The sequence below is a fragment of the Zophobas morio genome, unplaced genomic scaffold (assembly GCF_036711695.1).
Source record: "Zophobas morio isolate AGI-343-1 ecotype UQ-CSIRO unplaced genomic scaffold, CSIRO_AGI_Zmor_V1 ptg000016l, whole genome shotgun sequence".
NCBI lineage: Eukaryota > Metazoa > Arthropoda > Insecta > Coleoptera > Tenebrionidae > Zophobas > Zophobas morio.
This window is the reverse complement of record NW_026972121.1, coordinates 6,655,201-6,681,519: the sequence shown is the minus strand read 5'-3', so window position 1 is coordinate 6,681,519 and position 26,319 is coordinate 6,655,201. Positions and strand designations below refer to the sequence as shown.

The window sequence follows — 26,319 nt, the reverse complement described above, 5'->3', positions numbered from 1 at the left end:
TGTCAAAATATTACGTGTTGTATTTGATTGGGAGTCGCGGCAGGAAAAATTAAAAAAATACGGAAAGTGGCAAACGTGCGCCAAATGGCGAACCACTGAAAGAGTTCCAATTTGTTTACTTTAGTTTAAAAAATAATCGCTTTTAAATTGCCACCGAGGGCTACGGCTAACCGTGGTGTGGTTAAAGAGCTTGCTTACTTTTATCGATAAACTTGAAAGTTCCTGAAAAACCGCTAGCGTTAGCAGTGTAAGACCCAGTGTGAAATTCCAGGACGAGGCCGGAGCTTGACGAATAAAGTAAAGCTGGGATATCTCCAAGACTCCCACAAAGTAAAAGATCCCACGGAGTGTATTCATTCACTTCTCCTTTCTCTAAATGGAGGAAGATCTTCAAGTAGTCGCCACGGATGCAGCTGAAAAAAGAAAAAATAATCAGTTTGGTGACCACCTAAGAAATCCGAAAAAAGCGCGCGTGCCAATGCCTGCGTTGACAGCTTTCAGAGGACGATAAAATCGTCCGACAATATTGTGTCATTGATTCTGAATCTCTCTCAAGTTTCGCCACATGTGGATTAAAACTTCTCGAAACGGCTTTTCGTCGGATTCGGAAACGTTGGTATTAATTTTTTTTGTGTTGTGTAATTTTTTTGTGGCGATGTTCTATAATTAGGTCCGATATTGGATGAGGGATCGATAGCAGCTGTGTATTGTATGATGATATTTAATCTTATCGGATCGCATATTGTTTTCCTTAGACCGCATCCACTTAAGGAAACCATAACGGTGGATTTGCTTGCCAATATCGTGGTAATTCGTCGAAGGTGTGTTGTTTTTGTTGGTTATGGTGTTTGAGGTACTAAACACCTAAATTTAGAATTTTTTCTTAAATAAAAAAAATAACATATACGTATACTTATTTTTACTTTTCCAGAGTAAGATAATCAAGTATTGTAATATTTTTCCGAATTTTCATAAACAGTATGAAAACACTGGTTTCCCGTTTCCGTATGTCTGTCGTCTATCTGTGGTCTATTGGCGGTTTTATTACTTTTTTGAAACACGTTTGGAACGCCTGGTATTTTTTTTAAACATCCCTTTTGATTTTAATTTTTAATTTAAAATTTTTTTGGGAATCTGTGGTGTTTTTTTAATCAGTATGAAAAATCTTAGGGGGATCGTTTTTTTAATAAATGTAAAATACTCTCTTATACGCTCCTGGTGTTTCGTTTTTGAAAGAATTTGTAAGAGTCTTGGGAGATTATTTTTGAAAAAAATTCAAAGAATTTTCAAGATTCTTCCTGCTTCGATTTTGAAAGAAACTGCAAGAATCTTGGGGCACCTGGTCCCCTGTTTTTGAAAAAAATCTACGAATTTTTGGACTTTATAGCGTTTTTTAAGAATTTTGGAAGTTTCTAGTTTTTTTGTTTTAATTAAAAGGATCTTTGGAGGGCCTGATGCTTTATTCTTGACAGAATTTGGAAAAATGAGGGTGCTTCTAGTGTTTTGTTTCTGAAAGAATTTAAAGAAATCTTAGGAGCCTCTAGGATTTTGTTTAGAAGAAATCATACTGAGGCCTCTGTTCTTGTGTTTTCAAGAGAATTTTGAAGAAAGTTTGAAAGAATCTTACTGGTGCTCTCTTTTGAAAAAAATTGAAAGAATTTTATGCTCCGATTTTGAAAGAAGTTGAGAAAATCTTGGGTTTTTGAAAAAAATTATAATAAGAATTTTGAAGACTCCTGCTTTTTCGAACTCTTAGTGTTTTGATTTTGAAAGAATTAAAAAAATGTTGAAGACATCTGGTGTTGGTTTTAAAAAATTGAAACAATTTTCGAGACTCGTGATGGCCCAATTTCAAAAGAAATTGAAAAAATCATGGGCCTCGCAGTGTTTTGTTTTTGAAAAAAATTTAGAAGAATTTTGGGGGCTCCTACTGTTTTGTTTTTGAAAAAAATTTGGAAGAAACTTAGGAGCTCCTGGTATTTTAAAGAATCTTGGAAATTCCTGCTGTTTTTGAAAGAATTTGTAAGAATCCTGAGAACCAGCGGTGTTCTATTTTTGAATAAATTTGAAAGACTTTTGATGATCTTGGGGTTTAGATTTTAAAAGACTGAAATAATCTTATATTTTTTCTTTTTGAAGAATGTGAAGGAAATACCTGGTGTTTTTTTTTTTTAATTTGAAAAAATCTTATGTATTCCTGGTGTTTTGTTTTTCAAAAATTTTGTAAAAACCTCGGAAGCCTCTGATAATTTATTTTTAGAAAAATTTGAGAGAATGTTGGGGACTCTTGGGGTTTGATTTTTGTAAGAAAGCCTTTGTGTTCTATTTTTGAAAAAAATAAAAAGAAAATCGATCTTCAATTTTGTTTAAAAAAAACCTAAAAATTTCTAGGGTTTCTAGCGGTTTTTTTTTTAATAAAGAAATCTTGGTATTTTGTTTTTGAAAAAATTCGAAATTCTTTTGGGAGCTGTTGGTGTTTTGATTTTGAAAGAATTTAAAAAATTTTTGAGGATGTCTGGTGTTATTTTTTAAAAAATTGAAACAATTGTGGAGGCTCTTGGTGTTCCGATTTTGGAAGAAATTGAAAATAATTTTGGGGGCTCCTACCGTGTTGTTTTTGAAAAAAAATTTGGAACAATTTTGAAGGCCCTTAGTGTTTTTTTAATTAAAATACTCTTAGGGAATCCTGGTGTTCGTTTTTGAAAGAATTTGGAAGAAACTTAGGAGCTCCTAGTATTTTAAAGAATCTTGGAGATTCCTGCTGTTTTTGAAAGAATTTGTAAGAATCTTGGGAACCAGCGGTGTTCTATTTTTGGATAAATTTGAAAGACTTTTGATGATTTTCGCGTTTAGATTTTGAAAGACTTTCAAAGAATCTTGCATTTTTTCTTTTTGAAGAATCTGAAGGAAATTCCTGGTGTTTTTTAATTTGAAAAAATCTTATGTAGTCCTGGTGTTTTGTTTTTCGAAGATTTTGTAAGAACCTTGGAAGCCTCTGATAATTTATTTTTAGAAAAATTTGACAGAATGTTGGGGACTCTTGGGATTTTATTTTTGTCAGAAAGCTCTTGTGTTTTATTTTTGAAAAAAATAAAAAAACAAATCTGCAATTTTGTAAAAAAAATCTAAAAATTTCGAGGGCTTCTAGTATTTTTTTTTAATAAAGAAATCTTCGTGTTTTGCATTTAAAAAAATTGTAAGAATTTTGGAAGCTTCTGGTGTTTTATTTTTGAATAAATTCGAAAGTCTTTTGGGAGCAGTTCGTGTTTTGATTTTGACAGAATTTAAAAAAATGTTAAGGAAGTCTGGTGTTATGTTTTTTAAAAAATTGAAACAATTTTGGAGGCTCTTTGGAGAAACTTAGGAGCTCCTGCTGTTTTGAAAAATCTTGGAGACTCCTGTTGTTTTTAAAAGAATTTGTAAGTATAGTGGGAGTCAGCGGTGTTCTATTTTTGAATAAATTTGAAAGACTTTTGGGTGCTCTTGGCGTTTTGATTTAGAAAGGATTGAAAGAATCTTGAAGGTAACTAAAATTTTTTTCTGGAAAAATCTGAAGGGAATCCGGAGTTTTTTTATTTTGAAAAAATCTTGGGTGCTTCTAGTGTTTTGTTTTGGAAAGCTTTTGTAAAAAACTTGAAAACCTCAAATAATTTATTTTTGGAAAAATTTGAGAAAATGTTGGAAGCTCCTGAGATATTATTTTTGTAAGAATTTGTAAGAAACTCCTGGTGTTCTATTAAAAAAAATGGATCTAGAATTTTACTTAAAAAAAAGTTATAAATTCGACGGCTTCTGGTGTTTTTTTTATTAAAGATATCTTGGGAGCCCCTGGTGTTTTATTTTTAAATTAATTTGAAAGTCTTTTGGAAGTTCTTGCTGTTTTGATTTTGAAAGAATTTGAAAACATATTGTGTGTTATGTTTGTTCAAAAATTGAGACAATTTTGGAAGCTCTTGGTGTTGCGATTTTGAAAGAAATTGAAAGAATCTCGGGGGTTCTTGTGATTCTAATTTGTAAAAATTTGTAAGAAAGTTAAAAAGTTGAAGGCTTCTAGTGTTTTATTATTAAAGATATCTTGGGAACTCTTGGTGTTTAGTTTTTGAAAGAATTTATAAGAACCTTGGGAGCCTCTGGTGTTTTATTTTTAAATAAATTCGAAAGTCGTTTGGAAGCTCATGGTGTTTTGATTTTGAAAGAAATTGAAAGAATCTTGGGGGCTCGTCGTGTTTTGTTTTTAAAAAAAAGTTGGAAGAATTTTGAGGCTTCTAGTGTTTTTTTTAATTAAAATAATCTTGGGGAACCCTGGTGTTTTGTTTTTCAAAGAATTTGAAGAGCTGTTGGGAATCCTTAGTGCTTTTTTTAAATAAATTTGAAAGAATCCTCCTGTTTTTGAAAGAATTTGTAAGAATCGTGGGAGACAGTGGTGTTCTATTTCTGAATAAATTTTAAAGACTTTTGGGAGCTTTTGACGTTCTGGTTTTCAAGAATTTAAAAGAGTTTTGAGGATACCTAACATTTTTTTTACTGGAAAAATCTGAAAAATGCTTGGAAATCCCTAGCGTTTTGCTTCTGAAAGATTTTTTTAAAAACCTTGGAAGTCTTGGATAATTTATTTTTAGAAAAATTTGAGAGAATATTGGGGGCTCTTGGGATTTTATTTTTGTAAGAATTTGTAAGAAACTCCTGGCGGTCTAAAAAAAAAAACTAAAAAAAAGAAATCTGGAATTTTGATTTAAAGGAAAAACGTTAAAAATTCGAGGGCTTCTAGTGTTTTTTTTTTTTTTTGTTAAAGAAATCTTGGAGACCCTGGTGTTTTGTTTTTCAAAGAATTTGTTAAGAATCATGGGAGTCTCTGGTGTTTTATTTTTGAATAAATTCGAACGTTTTTTGGAAGCTCTTGGTGTTTTGATTTTGAAAGAATTAAAAAAAATGTTGAGGATACCGGGTGTTGTTTTTTATTTTTTAAATTGAAACAATTTTGGAAGAAATTGAAAGAATCATGAGGACTCCTAGTGTTTTTTTTTTTGAAAAAAATTTGGAAGAATTTTGAAGACTGCCAGTGTTTTTTTAATTAGAATAATCTGTGGTGTTTTGAAAAATCTTGGAGACTCCTGTTGTTTTTGAAAAATTTGTAAGAATATTGGAACCAGCGGTGTTCTAATTTTGAATTTGAAAGTCTTTTGGGTGCTCTTGGAAGAATCTGAAGGGAATCCGGGGTGTTTTTTTTATTTTGAAAAAATCTTGGGTGTTCTTGGTGTTTTGTTTATGAAAAATTTTGTAAGAACCTTGGAAGCCTCTGATAATTTATTTTTGTAAAACTTTTGTGATTTTAATTTGTAAAAATTTGTAAGAAACTCCTGGTGTTCTATTTTTGAAAAAAAAAATGTAATCTGGAATTTTGATTAAAAATAACGTTAAAAATTTGAGGGCTTCTAGCGTTTTTTTGCTAAAGATATCTTAGGAACTCTTGGTGTTTTGAATTTGAAACAACAAAAAAAAATGTTGAACATACAAGGTGGTAAAAATTCTAGAGCTTCCAGTGTTTTTTTTATTAAAGGAATCTTGAAGGACCCCGTTGTTTTGGTTAAAAAATTTGAAAGAATCTTAGAGACTTCAGGTGCCTTGAGTGTGGAAAAATTTGGTGTTTTGTTAAAAAAAAAAAGTGTTGTGGATTTTTAGTATTTTGTTCTTTAAAAAAATTTGAAAAATTTTGGGACTTCTGGTACTTTGTTTTTGAAAATATTTAAAATAATCCTGGGAGCTTCTGGTGTTTTTTGCATGAAAGAATGTAAAAGAAACTTTGGGGGCTTCTGGTGTTTTTGAAAGAATTTGAAAGAATATGGCGGGCTCTAGTGTTTAGTCCTAAAATTAAATTGTAAAGTGTCTAAAAATGCTTCTATAAAAGTAATGCAATATATATGCATTTACATTTCCTGGAAGCATTGGCTACCCACAACAGGCTCTATTGGGACATGATTCCTGAAGAAATTGTGCACCTATTAAAACCTGCATTCATCTTCGAAACAAAAAAAGTTACAAACCACGAAACTGTGCAAAAATTTTAACCAAGTTCAGAACTGAATTATGCCTTAAACATAAAGTATCAACTGCGGAACTTTCTTTTTGACACTTCTACTACATTATTAGCACGCAAGGAGCGAATATTTCGGATTTAAACCGTCACGACGGATGGAAATCCTGCAGTAGCCCAAGGATATGAAAAATCCATTGGAAACTAAATGAAATAGCCAACGGAATTTCCTAGGTTCTGGACCTTCGAATTTCAGTGCACTTCAGCGTCTTCGCCTCAATATCACATTATCGACGCAACACACTACAACCACTCTTAATTTAAACCTCGAACTCCTCAAACCCAATTTTTCTCCAACTTGTCACGAAACGCGTTTTTCCTCATTAACTTCAGACAAACAATGCTTCAGAAGTTTCAGGCGACCGATTACCACCTTAAAGTGTACATAAATTTCCTAGCCAACTTTTAAAGTTAATTAAATCGATTCCTGAATGCACAAAAAGATTTATCTTTCTCCATTAAGTTCTGCGTTAAAAGCTATGATAAAGACTTGCAAATGCTCTCGCTTCAAACGAACTCGGTCTAATTTTAGTTGCTAACCATCGCAAGTGACAGATGTTGATTAGTTTTTCTTGCGCTTGGATTTTTGTCGCAACGAATGATTGAAGAGATTTTTATTATTTGCTCAGGTCTGAATCAACGTCTTCTTTTTGTTTCCTCCACTCTCTTTTTCGAGGAGACACTCTAATGCGAGCACGGCTTTGACTTTTTAATAAATTAAAATGGATGGAGAAAAGTAGATGTGAACGTTTTATTAGCGGGAAGGTGAAAGAGCTATTTGCTTATTAAAGCCAAAAGTGAGGTATGTGTGTATTGTATTGGAACAAAGCAATTACAGGCGAGTTGTCTTTATGTATCCAAAATGTATAGAACGAATCATCCCCGTTATCAAAATTCGTTATTCGTTGTATAAATAATTAGAGCAAAACAGTTCTTCGGTGTTTATTTCATGGCACTGTGGGTCTAGTTCATTAAAATTAATTCACCTGGATCGCAATATTTACCCGGACTTCCTGCTATCTGAATATGGATGAATGCCAAACATGTCGTGCGGTCACGTCTCTTTTAAAAATGTGATGTAAAGTATTTTACCTGGAATAGGAGCTTTTCAACGACACGTGTGAAATCGATCATCCCCTTTGGAAATAAAGCTCCAATCCCGGGTCCCAGAGCTCTTTCCGCATTCAATCTTACAGACAAATGTCGCTTATATGGAAATATATCATGATAAATACACTAAAATTCGTTTCCTTCGAGCATACACGTTTGATTTAAAAAGAAAAGAAACGAACTATTGCGTGCAATAAAAGAGCTTTTGGCACGTAAGTTGCACTTTTGTCGTTGGTGTAATTTGGAGCTTGAAATATGCGCTAAGTTTTCCCGTAATATATGATAGGAGCTGAAACACTCGTAATTCAATATTTTACGTGGAAATCTGACAAAATTTAAAGCTGGAACATTCGCGCCTAAGACCACAAGTCTCAATTTTACTTCTTCCTTGTGCGTTTTTCTTGTGCATAAATCTCGCCGGTTGTCGCATTATACCTTTGTAGTTTCTCTGCGTCATTCACTCCGATTATATCCCTGTTTTCTAATTCCGTTAGTATATCATTCTTATTTTTCGCATTTCTACGTGGAGTCCGTGGGGACTTCGTTTCGATATTTTTTGTTACGTAAATGTTGCATTGGCTTCCCGTTTGTAGAGTCGGAGTCGCAACAGGTGATGGAGTGGTCAATAAATAAACTATTTCCGTTTCATATAACACACTTGAATTTTTTCAATGAAACTGTCTAAATTATAAATTTCGGTCACTGTATTTGGAGCCAGAAGTTCCAAGCACTTAAAATAGCGACAAAAATTAAAAACCACACATTTATAGAACATTGCAAGTGTAAACAAAATTAAGAAATAATTAAGCCATTTTTAAGTTTCCTGTGACGTCAGCAACTTTTAGAGGGGATAAGTAGGTCAATAATAATAACATTCTTTTAAAGTGACGCTTCATTCACATTCTTAAAAAAAGATAATGCAACTGCAAAAATAATAATCCCGAGTGTAATTTTTTTTTAATTTGAAAAAATCTTTTCGACTGATTTTTTTTAAGCTTGAAAAACTCTTAGGGGTTTCTAGTGCTTTTTCTAAAAATAAAAACGGTTTTATAGTGTCATTTTTTAAAGAATGTAGAAGAATAGTCGGGACCCGAGTGCCTTTTTCTCAATTTGAACACAATTTTGGAATTTCTGGTGTTTCTTCTTCGAAAAAGTTGTAAATATGCTAATGGATACGGGTGCCTTCTTTTTTAAGATGCTAAAGAACGCTCTTTTTAGAAAGAACCTGGAACAATCTGGACCACTCATGGTGTTTTATTTTTAGAAAACTTTGAAAAGATCTAGGGGACTCTTGCTGCTTATTTTTAAAGAGTTTGAAAGAAACTTAAGGGCCTCCAGTATCTTTTTTAAGAATTCGAAAGAACTTTCAAAGTCCGAAGTGTTTTTTTTAGAGAATTTCAAATAACCTTTTTAATTCTGAAAAAGTTTGAAAAGATCTAGGGAATCCCGCATGTCTTTTTAACAAAAGGTAGAAGAATCTTTGGAGTCACGAGATTTCTAGTGTGTTTTTTGTAAGGTGCCAAAAAATCTTAAAGGCCCCTAGCTTTTTTAAAGAATCTGAAACCATCTTGACGGTCTTTGTGTTTTATTTTTTTTAAATTTGAAAAGATCTGTGGCCCTGAGTGTTTTTTTAATCGTAAAGAGTCTCTAAGGGGCCCAATGTTCTTTTTAATCTGAAAACAGCATTGAGGACTTATGGTGCTTTTTTTAAAGCTTGAAAGAATCCTAGGGATTCCTAGTGTGTTTTTTGCAAGATACCAAAGAATCATTAGGGCCCCTAGCTTTTTCAAAGAATCTGAAGCAATCTTGACGGCCACTGGTGTTTCATTTATGAAAAAATTTCAAAAGATCTAGGGAGTCCTGAGTGTCCTTTTTAAATAACGTTGAAGAATCTTTGAGGCCCCGAGTGTTCTTTTTAGTTTGAAAAGAATTGAGGGCTTCTGGTGAATTTTTTAAGAGTTTGAAAGAATCTTAGGGATTCATACCGTGTTTTTTGTAAGATTGAAAGAATCTTAAGCGCTTCCAAGAGTTTTTAAAAAGAATCTGAACCAATCTTGACGACCTCTCGTGTTTTGTGTCTGAAAAAGTTTGAGAGTCCCGAATGTCTTTTTTTAAAGAACGTAGAAGAATCTGCCTTTTTGAAAGAGTCTGAAAGAATTTTAGGCGCCGCCAGATTCTTTTTAAAAATTGCGAAAGAACTTTAAAGGTCCGCAGTATCTTTTTTAAAGAATTTGAAACACTCTTGACGGCTCCTGGCGTTTTATTTTTGAAATAGTTTGAAAAGATCTAATTAGGCGCCCCTAGTGTTTCTTTCTTAAATTTGATATTGAAAACACTTGGGGTCTCCTGGTGCTTTTTGTTAAAGATTTTGAAAGAATCTTAGGGGCCTCTAGTGTTTTTTCTAAGAACTCGAAACAATCTTATAATTCCGAAATGTCATTGGTGTCCTGCATGTTTGTTTTTAATTTGAAAACAATCTCAAGGGCTTCTAGTGTTTTTTAAGTGTTTGAAAGAATCTCAGGGATTCCTAAAGTTTTCTTTTTTTAACATGCCAAAGAATTTAAAGATCCGTAATGCCTTTCTATAAAGAATCTGAAGCAATATTGACGCCGCCTTGTGTTTCATTTTTGAAAAAGTTTGAAAACATCTACGGAGTCCCGCATGTATTTTTTAAAATAAGTTGAAGAATCTTTGGAGTCGCGAGTGTTCTTTTTTAATTTGAAAATCATCTTGAGGGCTTCTAGTTCTTTTTTTCAAAATGTTGAAAGAATCCTAGGGATTTCTAGTGTGTTTTTTGTAAGATGCCAAAAAATCTTGTGGGCCCCTAGCTTTTTTGAAACAGTTTGAAAGAATCTTAGGTGCCTTCAGTGTCTTTTTAAAAATGCGAAAGAACTGTAAAGGTCCGAAGCACCTTTTCTTAAGAATTTGTAACAATTTTAACGACTCCTGGTGTTTTATTTTTGAAAAACTTTGAAAAGATCTAAGAAAGAATAAGCTTAAGGAACTCTAGTGTTTCTTTAATTTAATGTTAAAAATTCTTGAGGTCTCTTGGTGCTTTTTGTTAAAGATTTTGAAAGAATCTTAGGAGCCTCTACTGTCTTTTTTAAGAATTCGAAAGAATCTTAAAGTTCGGAAGTGTCAGTTTTTCAAGAAGTAGAAGAATTTTTGGGGCCCTGTATGTTCTTTTTAATTTGAAAACAATCTCAAGAGCTTCTGGTGTTTTTTTAAGACTTTGAAAGAATCTCAGGGATTCCTAAAGTGTTCTTTTTTTTTAAGATGTCAAAGAACTAAAATGTCCGTAATGCCTTTCCATAAAGAATCTGAAGCGACCTTGACAGCCCCTTGTGTTTCACTTTTGAAAAACTTTTAAAAAATCTACGGAGTCCCGCATGTCTTAAAAAAAAAACGTAGAAGAATCTTTGCAGTCCCGAGTGTTCTTTTTAATTAGAAAATCATCTTGGGGATTCTAGTTTTTTTTTCAAATGGTTGAAAGAATCTTAGGAATTTCTAGTGTGTTTTTATAAGACGCCAACAAATCTTGAAGGCCCCTAGCCTAGAATCTGAAACCATCTTAACGGTCTTTGGTGTTTTATTTTTTAAAAAGTTTGAAAAGATCTGGGACCCCAAGTGTTTTTTTTTAATTGTTAAGAGTCTTTGGGGGCCCCAATGTTCTTTTTAATTTGAAAACAACATTGAGAATTTATAGTGTTTTTTTCTTAAAGCTTGAAAAATCTTAGGGACTCCTAGTGTTTTTTTGCAAGATACCAAAAAATCATAAGGGACCCTAGCTTTTTTAAAGAATCTGAAGCAATCTTGACGGCCCCTTGTGTCTCATTTATGAAAATGTTTGAAAAGATCTAGGGAGTCCTGAGTGTTCGTTTTAAATAACGTAGAAGAATCTTTGAGGCCCCGAGTGTTTTTTTAGTTTGAAAAGAATTGAGGGTTCTGGTGATTTTTTTAAGAGTTTGAAAGAATCTTAGGGATTCATACAGTGTTTTTTGTAAGATTGAAAGAATCTTAAGGGGTTTCAAGAGTTTTTAAAAAGAATCTGAACCAATCTTGACGACCTCTCGTGTTTTGTGTCTGAAAAAGTTTGAGAGCTTCCTTCAGATTCTTTCAACTTCTTTCGGATTCTTACAAATTTCTTCAGAATCTCTTAAATTTTATGAAATTCTCTGAGATTCTCCGAAATACCCTCCGATACTATCAGATTTAGTCGGATTCTCTCAAATTCTTTTAAATTCTCTCAGACACGTTCAAATTCTTTCAGGTTACTTGATATTTTCTCAGATTCCCTCATATTCTTTACGATCCTTTCAGATTCCTTCTGATTCTCTTAAATTCCTTCAGATTCTCTCAGTCACTCGTGTATTTTTTTTAAACAACGTAAAAGATTCTTAGGGGCCTCTATTGTGTTTTTTAAGAATTTGAAAGAATCTTAAAAGTGTAAAGTGTCGTTTTCAAAGAATGTAGAAGAATCTTTGGAGCCCCGAGTGCTGTTTTTAATTTGAAAACAATCTTGAGTGTTCTGATGTTTTTTTTAAAGAGTCTGAAAGAATCTTAGGGATTCCTAGTGTGTTTTTTGCAAGATACCAAAAAATCTGAAGCAATCTTGAGGGCCCTTGAAAAAGTTTGAAAATATATAAGACTTTTTTAAAGAACATAAAAGAATCTCGTGGACTAATAATTTAATAATTTGATATTAAAAAATTGCGGGAGCTCCTGGTCCTTTTTTTCAAGAGTTTGAAAAAATCTTAGCGATCTCTAGTCTTTTTTAAGGATTATAAAAAATCTGAAAATTCCGAAGTCTCGTTTTTAAAGAACATAGAAAAAGCTTTAGAGCTCCGAGTGTTCATTTTAATTGAAATTCTGGTGTTGTTTTTAAAACGCTTGAAAAAATCTTAGGGATTCCTGATTTTTTTTTGTTAGATGTCAAAGAATGTTAAGGACTCCTTGCGTCTTTTTTGCAGAATTTTAAACAATCTTGACGGTTCTTTGTGTTATATTTTTGAAAAAGTTTGAGAAGAACTAGAGAGCTTCCAAGGTCTTTTTTTTAAAGAACGTAGAAGAATCTTGGCGGACACGAATGTTTCTTTAATTTAATGTTGAAAAATCTTAGGAGCACCTGGTAGTTGGTTTTAAAGAGTTTGAAACAATGTTATATTTTATGTTTTTAATTTGAAGACAATCTTTGGACTTCTGGTCCCTTTTTGAATCTTATTCTTGTTTCTTTTTTAAGAATTCGAAAAAATCTTACTGGTCCGAAGTGTCGGTTTTAAAAAACGAAGAAGAATCTTTGTGGCATTTTTAATGAGTTTGAAAGAATCTTAAGGATTCCTAGTGTGTTTTTTTGTAAAATGTTAATGATCTAGGGAGCCCCGAGGGTCTTTTTTTTAAAGAACATAGAAAAAATTTTGGGAGTCACGAATACTTCTTTTTAAAGAATTTGAAAAAATCTGTGGTGTCTCTAGTGTTTTTCCTTAAGAAAGTGAAAAAATTTGGATCTGTAAAAGTAAAATAAATAAAGAACAATTGTAATTGTAATTGTAACAGATTTTGTGAGATCCTTTCAGAATCGCTCATATTTTCCCAGAAGCTCTCAGATTCTTTAAGATTTCTATATATTCCTTCAGATTCTGTCAAATCCTTTCATATTTCTGAAGATTCCTCGTGGTTGTTGTAGAATCATTCGGAAACTTTCAGATTCTCTCAGAATTCCTCAGATTCTCTCAAATTCTCTCATCTTTTTTCAGATACTCTAAGTTCTCTCAGATTCCTTTAGACTCTTTCAAATTCTTTCAGATTTTTCAGTTTAGTTCATATTCTTTCGAGTTAGTTCAGATTCTCTCACATTCTCTAAAATTTTATCACATTCTATCAGATTCTGTAAGATATTTTCAGATTCGTTCAGATTCCTCTCGATTCCTTCAAATTCTTTCAACTTCTTTCAGATTCTTACAGATTTCTTCAGAATCTCTCAAATTTTATGAAATTCTCTGAGATTCTCCGAAATACCCTCCGATACTATCAGATTTAGTCGGATTTTCTCAAATTCTTTTAAATTCTCTCAGACACCTTCAAATTCTTTCAGATTACTTGATATTGTCTCAGATTCCCTCATATTCTTAACGATATTTTCAGATTCCTTCTGATTCTATTAAATTCCTTCAGACTCTCTCAGTCGCTCGTGTGTTTTTTAAACAACGTAAAAGATTCTTATGGGCCTCTAAGTTGTTTTTTAAGGATTTGAAAGAATCTTATAACTGTAAAGTGTCGTTTTCAAAGAACGTAGAAGAATTTTTGGGGCCTCGAGTGCTCTTTTTAATTTGAAAACAATCTTGAGTGTTCTGATTTTTTTTTAAGGGTTTGAAAAAATCTTAGGGATTCCTATTGTCTTCTTTTTTTTAAGATGCCAAAGAACTTAAAGGTCCGTAGTGCCTTTGTATAAAGAATCTGGCAGCCCCTGGTGTTTTATTTTCGAAAAACTTTGAAAGGGTCTAACGTAGAAGAATCTTGAAGGCTGCGAGTGTTTCTTTCTTTAATTTGGTGTTGAAAAATCTTGAGGGCTCCTGGTGTTTTTTTTTAAGATATAACAGAAATTAAAGATTGGAAGTGTCGTTTTTAAAGAAAATAGAGCCCCGAGTGTTCTTGTTAATCAGAAAATCATCTTGAGGGCTTCTAGTGGTTTTTAAAAGTTTGGATAAATCTTAAAGATTTGTATAGTATTTTTGTAAGATGCCAAAAAATCTTAAAGACCCCTAATTTTTTTGAAGAATCTAAAGCAATCTTGATGGTCTTTGCTGGAAAAAGTTTGAAAAGATCTAGGGTCCCGAGTGTTTTTTCTTTATTGTAAAGAACCTTTAGGTTTAAAGAGTCTGAAGCAATCTTGACCGCCGCTGGTGTTTTATTTTTGAAAAAGTTTTAAAAGATCGACGGGTCACTCGTGTATTTTTTTTAAACAACGTAAAAGATTCTTAGGGGCCTCCAGAGTGTTTTTTAAGAATTTGAAAGAATCTTAAAAGTGTCAAGTGTCGTTTTCAAAGAACGTAGAAGAATTTTTTGGCCCCGAGTGCTCTTTTTAATTTGAAAACAATCTTGAGTGTTCTGATGTTTTTTGTTAAGAGTTTGAAAGAATTTTAGGGATTCCTGATTCTTTTTTTGTTAATGTCAAAGAACCTTAAGGAGTCCTTGCGTCTTTTTTAAATAATTTGAAGCAATCTTGATGGTTCTTTGTATTATATATATTTTTGAAAAAGTTTGGGAAGAACTAGAGAGCTTCGAAGGTCTTTTTCTTAAAAAACGTAGAAGAATCTTGGCGAACACGAATGTTTCTTTAATTTGATGTAGGAAAATCTTAGGAGCTTCTGGTACTTGTTTTTAAAGAGTTTGAAAGAATGTTAAGGACCTCTAGCGTCTTTTTTAAGAATTCGAAAAAATCTTATTTTTTATGTTTTTATTTTGAAGACAATCTTCGGAGTTCTGGTGCTTTTTTTTAATCTTAGGGATCCCTTGTTTCTTTTTTAAGAATTCGAAAAAATCGAAGTCGGTTTTAGCAAACGAAGAAGAATCTTTGTGGCCTTTTTTGATGAGTTTGAAAGAATCTTAAGGATTCCTAGTGTGTTTTTTTGTAAAATGTCAATGATCTGGGGAGCCTCGAGGGTCTTTTTTTTTTAAACATAGAAAAAATTTTGGGGGTCACGAATACTTCTTTTTAAAGAATTTGAAAAAATCTGTGGTGTCTCTAGTGTTTTTCCTTAAGAAAGTGAAAAAATTTGGATCTCTAAAAGTAAAATAAATAAAGAACAATTTTAAGTCAACACTTCTATGAGCAATTAATAAAAATATTCAGACGAATGTAGCAACTGAGTTAATAAAACAAGCGACGGACACCTGGAAATGGAGAACCTACTGTTTCAAATTCTAGTATCCGCCCGAGAAATAAAATTTTAAATTTAAATTTAACAGTGAGGGAAATTTATCACAAAAAATAATAATTGTAAAACTCGCAAAGCAAAGCGTCAGTTTATGTTGAGTAAACTAATACATTTTTGTAATTTTGAGTCCTCAATTACTAATAATAGAAATTCGTAGATAGTCCCCGCATTAATCATAAAATTTCCAGGCGGATTTAGCCAGCTAGGTCAAAGTAATGCACTAACAGCCCTCTTAACTTTTTTCCTTGCCCTTTGTAGGCCACCAGCATTTGAAATAGTCCGACGTCTTGAACACTCTATTTCAGACTCTGTCAATTTATTTCAAATTCCCTCTAATTCATTCAGATTCTTTCAGATGCTCTCAGATTTTCTCACATTTTCGCAAAATCCTTCTGGTTCTCCCAAAATCGTTCATAATCTTTCAGATTCCCTCAGAATTCCACAGATTCACTCATATTTTTTCAGATACTCTAGGTACTTTCAGATTCTCTCAGATTCCTTAAGATTCCCTCAAATTCCTTCAGGTTCGTTCCGATTAGCTCAGATTCTTCCGCATTAGTTCAAATTCTCACATATTCACAAATATTCTCTCAAATTATGTCACATTCTATCAGATTCTGTAAGATTATTTCAGGTTAGTTCAGATTCATTCAAATTCCTTCAGATTCGTTAAGATTCTTTCTGACTCCTACAGATCCTTTCAAATTCCCTCAGACTCTTACATATTCCTTCAGATTCTCTCAGATACTCCTATAATCTCTCAGATTTTCCGAGATTCAAATTCAGATTCTTTCGGGTTATTTCATATTCTCTCATTTTCTTTACAATCCTTTCAGATTTCTCCAAGATTCTCTCAGATTTTGTCAGATTCTCTTAATATCCTTCAGATTCTCCCAGATTCTTTCAAATTCTCTCAGAATCTGTCACATTTTCTCAGATTGACTCAAAATCTCGGATTCCTTCAGATTTTCTCAGATTATTTCAGAATCTTTCAACTTATTTCAAATCCCCCAATTTTTGTTAGATCCTTTCAGAATCCCTTATATTTTCCCAGATTCTATCACATTCTATCAGATTCTGTAAGATTCTTTCAGATGTGTTCAGATTCTAACCGATTTCTTCAGATTCTTTCAAGTTCTCTCAGATTCTTACAGATTCCTTCAGATTCTCTCAAATACTCTTATAATCCCTCAGGTTTTATGAAATTCACTGAGATTTTCCGAAATACTCTCATATTCTCTCAGATTCTATCACATTTTCTGAGATTCTCTCATATTCCCACAGATTCTCCCAGATTCTCAGATTCTTTCAGGTTATCCCAAATTCTCTCACAATCTCTCAAATTGTTTCATACTGTCTCAGATTCCCTCAGATTATTTCGAGTCTTTCAAATTCTTTCAAATTTTTTCAAATTCTCAAAGATTCCCTTAAATTCCGTCACATTCTAACAGATTCTTGCTGATTCCTTCAAATTCTTAGAAGTTCTCTCAAATTTATACAGATTCCTTCAGATTCTCTCGCATTCTAAGAAAATCTCTGATATTCTCGAAAATGCTCACGATTACTCTCATACCCTCTCAGATTCTTTCAGATTTTCTGAAATATTTTCCGATTTTTGCCGATTCTATCAGATTCTCTCGAATTCTCCTAAATTTTCTCAAATTGCTTCAAATTCCCTCAGATTCTCTCAGAGTATTTCAGATTCTCTTAAATACCTTCAGATTCTTGCAAATTTTCTCAGATTGTCTCAGAATTTCTCAGATTCCTTCGGATTTTCTCAGATTATTTCAGAATCTTTCGATGAACTTCAAATTCTCCAGATTTTGTGAGATCCTTTCAGAATCTCTCTTATTTTCCCAGAAGCTCTCAGATTCTTTAAGATTTCTATATATTCCTTCAGATTCTGTCAAATCCTTTCATATTTCTGAAGATTTCTCGTGGTTGTTGTAGACTCATTCTGAAACTTTCGGATTCTCTCAGAGTTCCTCAGATTCTCTCAAATTCTCTCATCTTTTTTCAGATACTCTAAGTTCTCTCAGATTCCTTTAGATTCCTTCAAATTCTTTCAGATTTTTCAGTTTAGTTCATATTCTTTCGAGTTAGTTCAGATTCTCTCATATTCTCAAAGATTCTCTAAAATTTTATCACATTCTATCAGATTCTGTAAGATATTTTCAGATTCGTTCAGATTCCTCTCGATTCCTTCAGATTCTTTCAACTTCTTTCAGATTCTTACAGATTTCTTCAGAATCTCTCAAATTTTATGAAATTCTCTGAGAATCTCCGAAAAACCCTCCGATACTATCAGATTTAGTCGGATTCTCTCAAATTCTTTTAAATTCTCTCAGACACCTTCAAATTCTTTCAGGTTACTTAATATTTTCTCAGATTCCCTCATATTTTTTACGATCCTTTCAGATTCCTTCTGATTCTCTTAAATTCCTTCAAATTCTTATAGGCCTCTAAGTTGTTTTTTAAGAATTTTTTTTTTTGAAAGAATCTTAAAAGTGTAAAGTGTCGTTTTCAAAGAACGTAGAAGAATTTTTGGGGCCCCGAGTGCTCTTTTTAATTTGAAAACAATCTTGAGTGTTCTGATGTTTTTTGTTAAGAGTTTGAAAGAATTTTAGGGATTCCTGATTCTTTTTTTGTTAATTTCAAAGAATCTTAAGAACTCCTTGCGTCTTTTTTAGAGAATTTGAAGGAATCTTGATGGTTCTTTGTGTTATATTTTTGAAAAAGTTTGAGAAGAACTAGAGAGCTTCGAAGGTCATTTTTTTGAAGTACGTAGAAGAATCTTGGCAGACACGAATGTTTCTTTAATTTGATGTTGAAAAATCTTAGGAGCTCCTGGTACTTGTTTTTAAAGAGTTTGAAAGAATGTTAAGGGCCTCTAGCGTCTTTTTTAAGAATTCGAAGAAATCTTATTTTTTATGTTTTTAATTTAAAGACAATCTTTGGACTTCTGGTGCTTTTTTTTTAATCTTAGGGATCCCTTGTTTTTTTTTAAGAATTCGAAAAAATCGAAGTCGGTTTTAACAAACGAAGAAGAATCTTTGTGGCCTTTTTTGATGAGTTTGAAAGAATCTTAAGGATTCCTAGTGTGTTTTTTTGTAAAATGTCAATGATCTGGGGAGCCTCGAGGGTCTTTTTTTTTAAACATAGAAAAAATTTTGGGGGTCACGAATACTTCTTTTTAAAGAATTTGAAAAAATCTGTGGTGTCTCTAGTGTTTTTCCTTAAGAAAGTGAAAAAATTTGGATCTCTAAAAGTAAAATAAATAAAGAACAATTTTAAGTCAACACTTCTATGAGCAATTAATAAAAATATTCAGACGAATGTAGCAACTGAGTTAATAAAACAAGCGACGGACACCTGGAAATGGAGAACCTACTGTTTCAAATTCTAGTATCCGCCCGAGAAATAAAATTTTAAATTTAAATTTAACAGTGAGGGAAATTTATCACAAAAAATAATAATTGTAAAACTCGCAAAGCAAAGCGTCAGTTTATGTTGAGTAAACTAATACATTTTTGTAATTTTGAGTCCTCAATTACTAATAATAGAAATTCGTAGATAGTCCCCGCATTAATCATAAAATTTCCAGGCGGATTTAGCCAGCTAGGTCAAAGTAATGCACTAACAGCCCTCTTAACTTTTTTCCTTGCTCTTTGTACGCCACCAGCATTTGAAATAGTCCGACGTCTTGAACACTCTATTTCAAATTCTCTCTAATTCATTCAGATTCTTTCAGATGCTCTCAGTTTTTCTCACATTTTCGCAAAATCCTTCTGGTTCTCCCAAAATCGTTCATAATCTTTCAGATTCCCTCAGAATTCCACAGATTCACTCATATTTTTTCAGATACTCTAGGTACTTTCAGATTCTCTCAGATTCCTTAAGATTCCCTCAAAGTCCTTCAGGTTCGTTCCGATTAGCTCAGATTTTTCCGCATTAGTTCAAATTCTCACATATTCACAAATATTCTCTCAAATTATGTCAAATTTTATCAGATTCTGTAAGATTCTTTCAGGTTAGTTCAGATTCATTCAAATTCCTTCAGATTCGTTAAGATTCTTTCTGACTCCTACAGATTCTTTCAAGTTCCCTCAGACTCTTGCATATTCCTTCAGATTCTCTCAGATACTCCTATAATCTCTCAGATTTTCAGAGATTCAAATTCAGATTCTTTCGGGTTATTTCATATTCTCTCATGTTCTTTACAATCCTTTCAGATTTCTTCAAATTCCCTCAAATTCTTTTTAGTTCTATCATATTCTCCAAGATTCTCTCAGATTTTGTCAGATTCTCTTAATATCCTTCAGATTCTCCCAGATTCTTTCAAATTTTCTCAGAATCTGTCACATTTTCTCAGATTGACTCAAAATCTCGGATTCCTTCAGATTTTCTCAGATTATTTCAGAATCTTTCAACTTATTTCAAATCCCCCAATTTTTGTTAGATCCTTTCAGAATCCCTTATATTTTCCCAGATTCTATCACATTCTATCAGAATCTGTAAGATTCTTTCAGATGTGTTCAGATTCTACCCGATTTCTTCAGATTCTTTCAAGTTCTCTCAGATTCTTACAGATTCCTTCAGATTCTCTCAAATACTCTTATAATCCCTCAGGTTCTATGAAATTCACTGAGATTTTCTGAAATACTCTCATATTCTCTCAGATTCTATCACATTTTCTGAGATTCTCTCAGATTCCTTCAGATTCTCAGATTCTTTCAGGTTATCCCAAATTCTCTCACAATCTCTCAAATTGTTTCATACTGTCTCAGATTCCCTCAGATTACTTCGAGTATTTCAAATTCTTTCCAATTCTTTCAAATTTTTTCAAATTCTCAAAAATTTCCTTAAATTCCGTCACATTCTAACAGATTCTTGCTGATTCCTTCAGATTCTTAGAAGTTCTCTCAAATTCTTACAGATTCCTTCAGATTCTCTCGCATTTTAAGAAAATCTCTGATATTCTAGAAAATACTCACGATTTCTCTCATACCCTCTCAGATTCTTTCAGATTTTCTGAAATATTTTCCGATTTCTGCCGATTCTATCAGATTTTCTCGAATTTTCCTAAATTTTCTCAAATTGCTTCAAATTCCCTCAGATTCTCTCAGAGTATTTCAGATTCTCTTAAATACCTTCACATTCTTGCAAATTTTCTCAGATTGTCTCAGAATGTCCCAGATTCCTTCGGATTTTCTCAGATTATTTCAGAATCTTTCGATGAAGTTCAAATTCTCCAGATTTTGTGAGATCCTTTCAGAATCTCTCATATTTTCCCAGAAGCTCTCAGATTCTTTAAGATTTCTATCTATTCCTTCAGATTCTGTCAAATCCTTTCATATTTCTGAAGATTCCTCGTGGTTGTTGTAGAATCATTCGGAAACTTTCAGATTCTCTCAGAATTCCTCAGATTCTCTCAAATTCTCTCATTCCTTTAGATTCCTTCAAATTCTTTCAGATTTTTCAGTTTAGTTCATATTCTTTCGAGTTAGTTCAGATTCTCTCATATTCTCAAAGATTCTCTAAAATTTTATCACATTCTATCAGATTCTGTAAGATATTTTCAGATTCGTTCAGATTCCTCTCGATTTCTTCAGATTCTTTCAACTTCTTTCAGATTCTTACAGATTTCTTCAGAATCGCTCAAATTTTATGAAATTCTCTGAGATTCTCCGAAATACTCTCCGATACTATCAAATTTAGTCGGATTCTCTCAAATTCTTTTAAATTCTCTCAGACACCTTCAAATTCTTTCAGGTTACTTGATATTTTCTCAGATTCCCTCATATTCTTTACGATCCTTTCAGATTCCTTCTGATTCTATTAAATTCCTTCAGAATCTCTCAGTCGCCCGTGTGTTTTTTAAACAACGTAAAAGATTCTTATGGGCCTCTAAGTTGTTTTTTAAGGATTTGAAAGAATCTTAAAAGTGTAAAGTGTGGTTTTCAAAGAACGTAGAAGAATCTTTGGGGCCCTGAGTGCTCTTTTTAATTTGAAAACAATCTTGAGTGTTCTGATTTTTTTTTTAAGAGTTTGAAAGAATTTTAGGGATTCCTGATTCTTTTTTTGTTAATGTCAAAGAATCTTAAGGACTCCTTGCGTCTTTTTTAAAGAATTTGGAGCAATCTTGATGGTTCTTTGTGTTATATTTTTGAAAAAGTTTGAGAAGAACTAGAGAGCTTCGAAGGTCTTTTATTTAAAGAACGTAGAAGAATTTTGGCGAACACGAATGTTTCTTTAATTTGATGTTGGAAAATCTTAGGAGCTCCTGGTACTTGTTTTTAAAGAGTTTGAAAGAATGTTAAGGGTCTCTAGCGTCTTTTTTAAGAATTCGAAAAAATCTTATGGTTCCGAAGTGTCGGTTTTAAAAAACGAAGAAGAATCTTTGTGGCTTTTTTGATGAGTTTGAAAGAATCTTAAGGATTCCTATTGTGTTTTTTGGTAAAATGTCAATGATCTGGGGAGCACCGACTTGAAAAAAACCGTGGTGTCCCTAGTGTTTTTTCTTAAGAAAGTGAAACAATCTGGACCTCTAAAAGTAAAATAAATAAAGAATTGTAAGTGAACACTTCTATGGGTAATTAATCAAAACAGAGAATGGTAAAAAAATTCAGACGAATGTAGCAACTGAGTTAATAAAACAAGCGACGGACACCTGGAAATGGAGAACCTACTATTTCATATTCTAGTATCCGCTCGAGAAATAAAAATTTTAAATTTAAATTTAACAGCGAGGGAAAAGTTATCATAAAAAATAATAATTGGTTATGTTGAGTAAACTAATACATTTTTGTAATTTTTGGTCCTCAATTACTAATAATAGAAATTCGTAGATAGTCCCCGCAATAATCATAAAATTTCCAGGCGGATTTAGCCAGCTGGGTCAAAGTAATGCACTAACAGCCCTCTTAACTTTTTTCCCTGCTCTTTGTACGCCACCGGCATTTGAAATAGTCCGACGTCTTGAACACTCCCTAACTTCCAGTAACAATATCCAGCTTGAAATACACCCTCACACTTATTAACCATATGTAAACTACAACTTTAAACACAGTTTTGAAATCTATTTAACATAAATTAACTCCTTCGGCATTTGTTTGTTGCATATTCCCCCCGGCGGCCGACGCCTAACAACTCTTATTATGGACTTAGCAAAGTAAATTACTCTTAAAGCCGCTGAGGTTGAGATAGTGACTTTCTCCCTTAAACCATGTTAAAGGATTTGCAGTTAGTAATGTAGAACTTACACTTAGGGCTCCTGTTGGTGAAAATCCGGTCGAATCGGCTCAGACCCGTTTAGATACGTGTTGCCAGCGCCGGCTCTAATAGTATAAGGACTTTTCTAGAGTACAGGAAATTGAATACGCTTCTACTAAAAGCCTCCAACATTCGAGGGTATATTTATAAATAACGTTAGCCGAGGTTTAGATTAAACCTCGGTGTCATTAGCAGGCTATTATTCACCCTGCGTGGATGAATCAAAATGGACAGTTTTCATTTAGCGCTTTTACGGAGACGGTTAATTACGAAAACGTCGGGTCATTCGTCACGCGGTAGACGTCCAACAGTTACAGAAACCTCGCCCGTGATTGGTCTCTTCACCGCGTTTTTTCTATAATTTTAGAGCGGTTATATAGCGGGGCGTCTAGTTCACTCTATTATAATGAAAAATTTTTCTGAACAAACCGCACGGTCGGATGGAGATCGCGGTTTCAATATTTAAATCATGAAATGACTTTTTTAAAAACCTTTTACCAACTCCAACATTATTAACGAGTTCGAAGCAGGTACGAATTTCCAATCGATTCTCGGGGCGCTGCATACAACATTTAAGTCCCACTTTGAAAATCTGCGGCTAACTTCTTTCTTTATTGACTTAAGAAACAAAGTTATATGAGAACCGAGCTACAAAAAGTCCTACTTTGCACCCGAGGGGTCGGTTTAAGCGTTTCGTGGAAAGACTTATGACTGCGTGTATTGCCGAGAACAAGTAGTAGTTTCCGGTAGACCGCACTTTCGTTCAATCGATTCCATACGTAATCCTTGGCAACAAATTTCATAAGAACTTCGGCGGTAAACGAAATTAAACTTCTCATTTGCAGCAGGGTTGCCGAAAACTGCTTTCGGGGAATTAGACGCCGCCTCCCGAAAAGGAATATTTATGGGGAATAATCGATCTGTCAATATTGATGTTTTATACGTGCACGGGATTCTGGTGAGTGTTTTGCACGCAATATCTCACTTTCTGGGGACTGTTGTGCGATGGGAGTTGAAAAGTTAAACTGAAGCTTTTAAGTAAACTTCTAGATTGTTTTACGGTGTACTGGATGAAAGCGAGTTTCGTTGGACTGTGATAATTTTCGCAGTTTTTGTCATTGTGTTAGATAGAGTTTTAAGCAGAATGTGAAGAAAATTAAGACACTCACTCGAGGTTTGTTTTCCGCACATCGAAATCCAAAAAGCTGATTTCGATGATTTGGCCGACGTTTGCGATGAAGGTGTAAAGTAAACAGTCTATGTTGGCGTGGTAAGGCTGGGGGAAGTCCGGACTTTTGAAGATGCCTTCTTCTTTCCCAAACATGGCGGAAAATACGACACATTCACACCCTGAAAATTGTTGTATAAACAAATAAGGTTGCTATTTTTTTGTTGCACAAAATTACCTGGATGAACTGCTTGGCAAACTGTAGTAAACATTAACTGCAACATCAGCACCAAAATGGGCACCTGCAACAATAAATAGGACTTACTTAGCAGAATTTTGAGTGACGTCATCGAAGTTTCGGTGGGGATAAACAGTCATGTTTTAGTTAAAGCGCCAGGCTTAGTATATACTGTGTAAAAAAATTGTCAACTGACGACCTAAAATTACATCATCTGTAATATTTATATACTAATAAAAATGAAAAGCGCATTGAATTAAAAAAATATATCTAAAATTAATTAGATATAAATCAGCAGACATTATAATCACGCAATACGATTCTTTCAAATTCCCGGAGATTTTCTCAGACTCTTCAACATTCTCTCACATGCCTTCAGATGCTTTCGGATCCCCTCAGATTTTCTCGAATCTTTAATCAGATTCTCTTAAATTGTCCCAGATTATCTCAGAATCTCTCTGATTCTCGGATTCTCTCACACTCTCTCAAAATATGTCAGATTATTTCATATCTTTCAAATATTTTCAGATTCTTCCAATTTTTTTCAGATTCTTTCATAATCCTTCATATTCGTTCAGATTTTCTTAGACGCATTCAGATTTCTTCAGTTTTTTCATAGTTCTTCAGATGTCTTCAGATTCTTCCAAATTATACCATATTCTTTCAGATTCCCACAGATTCTTACAGCTGCACACAGATTCTCTCATTTTCCTTCAGATTCTTTTAGATTCCTTCAGATTTTTTCAGATTTTTTCAAATTCTCTCAGATACCTTCAAATCCTCTTAAAATCTCTCAATTTTTTCAGATTGTCTCAGAATCTCTCAGATTTCTACCGATTCTCTCAGATTTTCTCAGACCATTTCCGAATCTATCAATTTATTTCAAATTCTCTCAAATTCCTTCAGATTCCTTCAGATGCTCTCAGATTTTCTCACATTTTCGCAAATTCCTTCCGGTTCTCCCAAAATCGTTCAGAATCTTTCAGATTCCCTCAGAATTCCACAGATTCTTTCATATTTTTTCAGATACTCTTGGAACTTTCAGATTCTCTCAGATTCCTTAACACTCTTTCAAATTTCTTCAGGTTCGTTCAGATGAGCTCAGATTCTTCCGCATTAGTACAATTTTTTTCATATTCACAAATATTCTCTCAAATTATGTCACATTCTATCAAATTCTATAAGATTATTTCAGATTCGTTCAGATTCATTCAAATTCGTTCAGATTCGTTAAGATTCTTTCGGATTCCCACAGATTTTGTCAAGTTCCCTCAGACTCTTACATATTCCTTCAGATTCTTTCAGATATTCCTATAATCTCTCAGATTTTCAGAGATTCAAATTCAGATTCTTTCAGATTCCTTTAAATTCTTTCAGATACGTTCAGATTCTTTCGGGTTATTTCATCTTCTCTCAGATTCCCTCATATTCTTTACAGTCCTTTCAGATTCCTCCAAATGCTCTCAAATTGTTTTTGATTCTGTCAGATTCTCCAAGATTCTCTCAGATTTTTTCAGATTCTCTTTAATTCCTTCAGATTCTCCCAGATTCTTTCAAATTCTCTCAGAATCTGTCAAATTTTCTCAGATTGACAAAACATTTCTCGGATTCCTTCAGATTCTATCAGATTCTTTCAGGTTATCCCAAATTCTCCAACAATCTCTCAAATTGTTTCATACTGTCTCAGATTCTCTCAAATTCCTTCAGATTCTCTCAGATTTTCTTAAATTTCCTCAAATTTTCTCAGATTATCTCAAATTATTTCAGAGTCTTTCCAATTTTTTCAAATTCTCAAAGATTCCCTTAAATACCGTCACATTCTAGCAGATTCTTTCAAGTTCTCTTAAATTCTTACAGATTCCTTCAGATTTCTGCCTATTCTATCAAATTCTCTCGAATTCTCTGAAATTTTCTCAAATTGCTTCAGATTCCTTCAAATTCCTTCAGATTGTCCCAAACTCCAGCAGATTCTTTCAGATTTTTTTAAATTCTCAGATACCTTCAAATTCTTTCGGGTTACTTTATATATGTTCTCAGATTTCCTCATACTTTTTACGATTTTTTTTCAGATTCCTTCAGATTCTTTAAAATTCTCTTTGACTCTGTCAGATTCTCTAAGAAACTCTCAGATTATTTCAGATTCTCCTAAAAATCCTTCAAATTCACTGAAATTCCTTCAGATTCTCTGAAATTCCTTCCGATTTTTTCCGATTTTCTCAGATTTTTCCCTGTTTTCTCAGATTTTCTCTGGTTCTTTCAGATTCCTTAAGATTCCTTCCGATTCTCTCAGAATTCCTCAGATTTTCTAAATTCTATCACTTTCTTTCAAATTCTCTAGGTTCTCTCAGATTTTCTCAGATTTTTTGAAATTATTTCAGATTCTTTTATGATCTTCCAGGTTTCTTCAGACTCGTTCAGATTCTCTCAGAGTATTTCAGATTCTCTTAAATGCCTTCAGATTCTCTCAGAATCTTTCAATGTATTTCAAATTCACTAGATTGTGTGA

General features: G+C 33.1%; 1 protein-coding gene across 2 annotated transcripts in view; it reads right to left on the bottom strand.

Annotated features, from left to right (window-relative positions):
- The window catches only part of Sol1, a 272,924-nt gene that overhangs the window by 201,237 nt on the left and 45,368 nt on the right, over positions 1 to 26,319 (bottom strand). For both annotated transcript variants that reach the window (XM_064056934.1, XM_064056935.1), the window contains exons 3-5: positions 23,814 to 23,877; positions 23,577 to 23,757; positions 199 to 413 (exon numbers count right to left, since the gene is read on the bottom strand). In XM_064056934.1, coding sequence (XP_063913004.1) covers positions 199 to 413; positions 23,577 to 23,757; positions 23,814 to 23,877 — 460 coding nt within the window. The remainder of the gene's footprint in view (positions 1 to 198; positions 414 to 23,576; positions 23,758 to 23,813; positions 23,878 to 26,319) is intronic.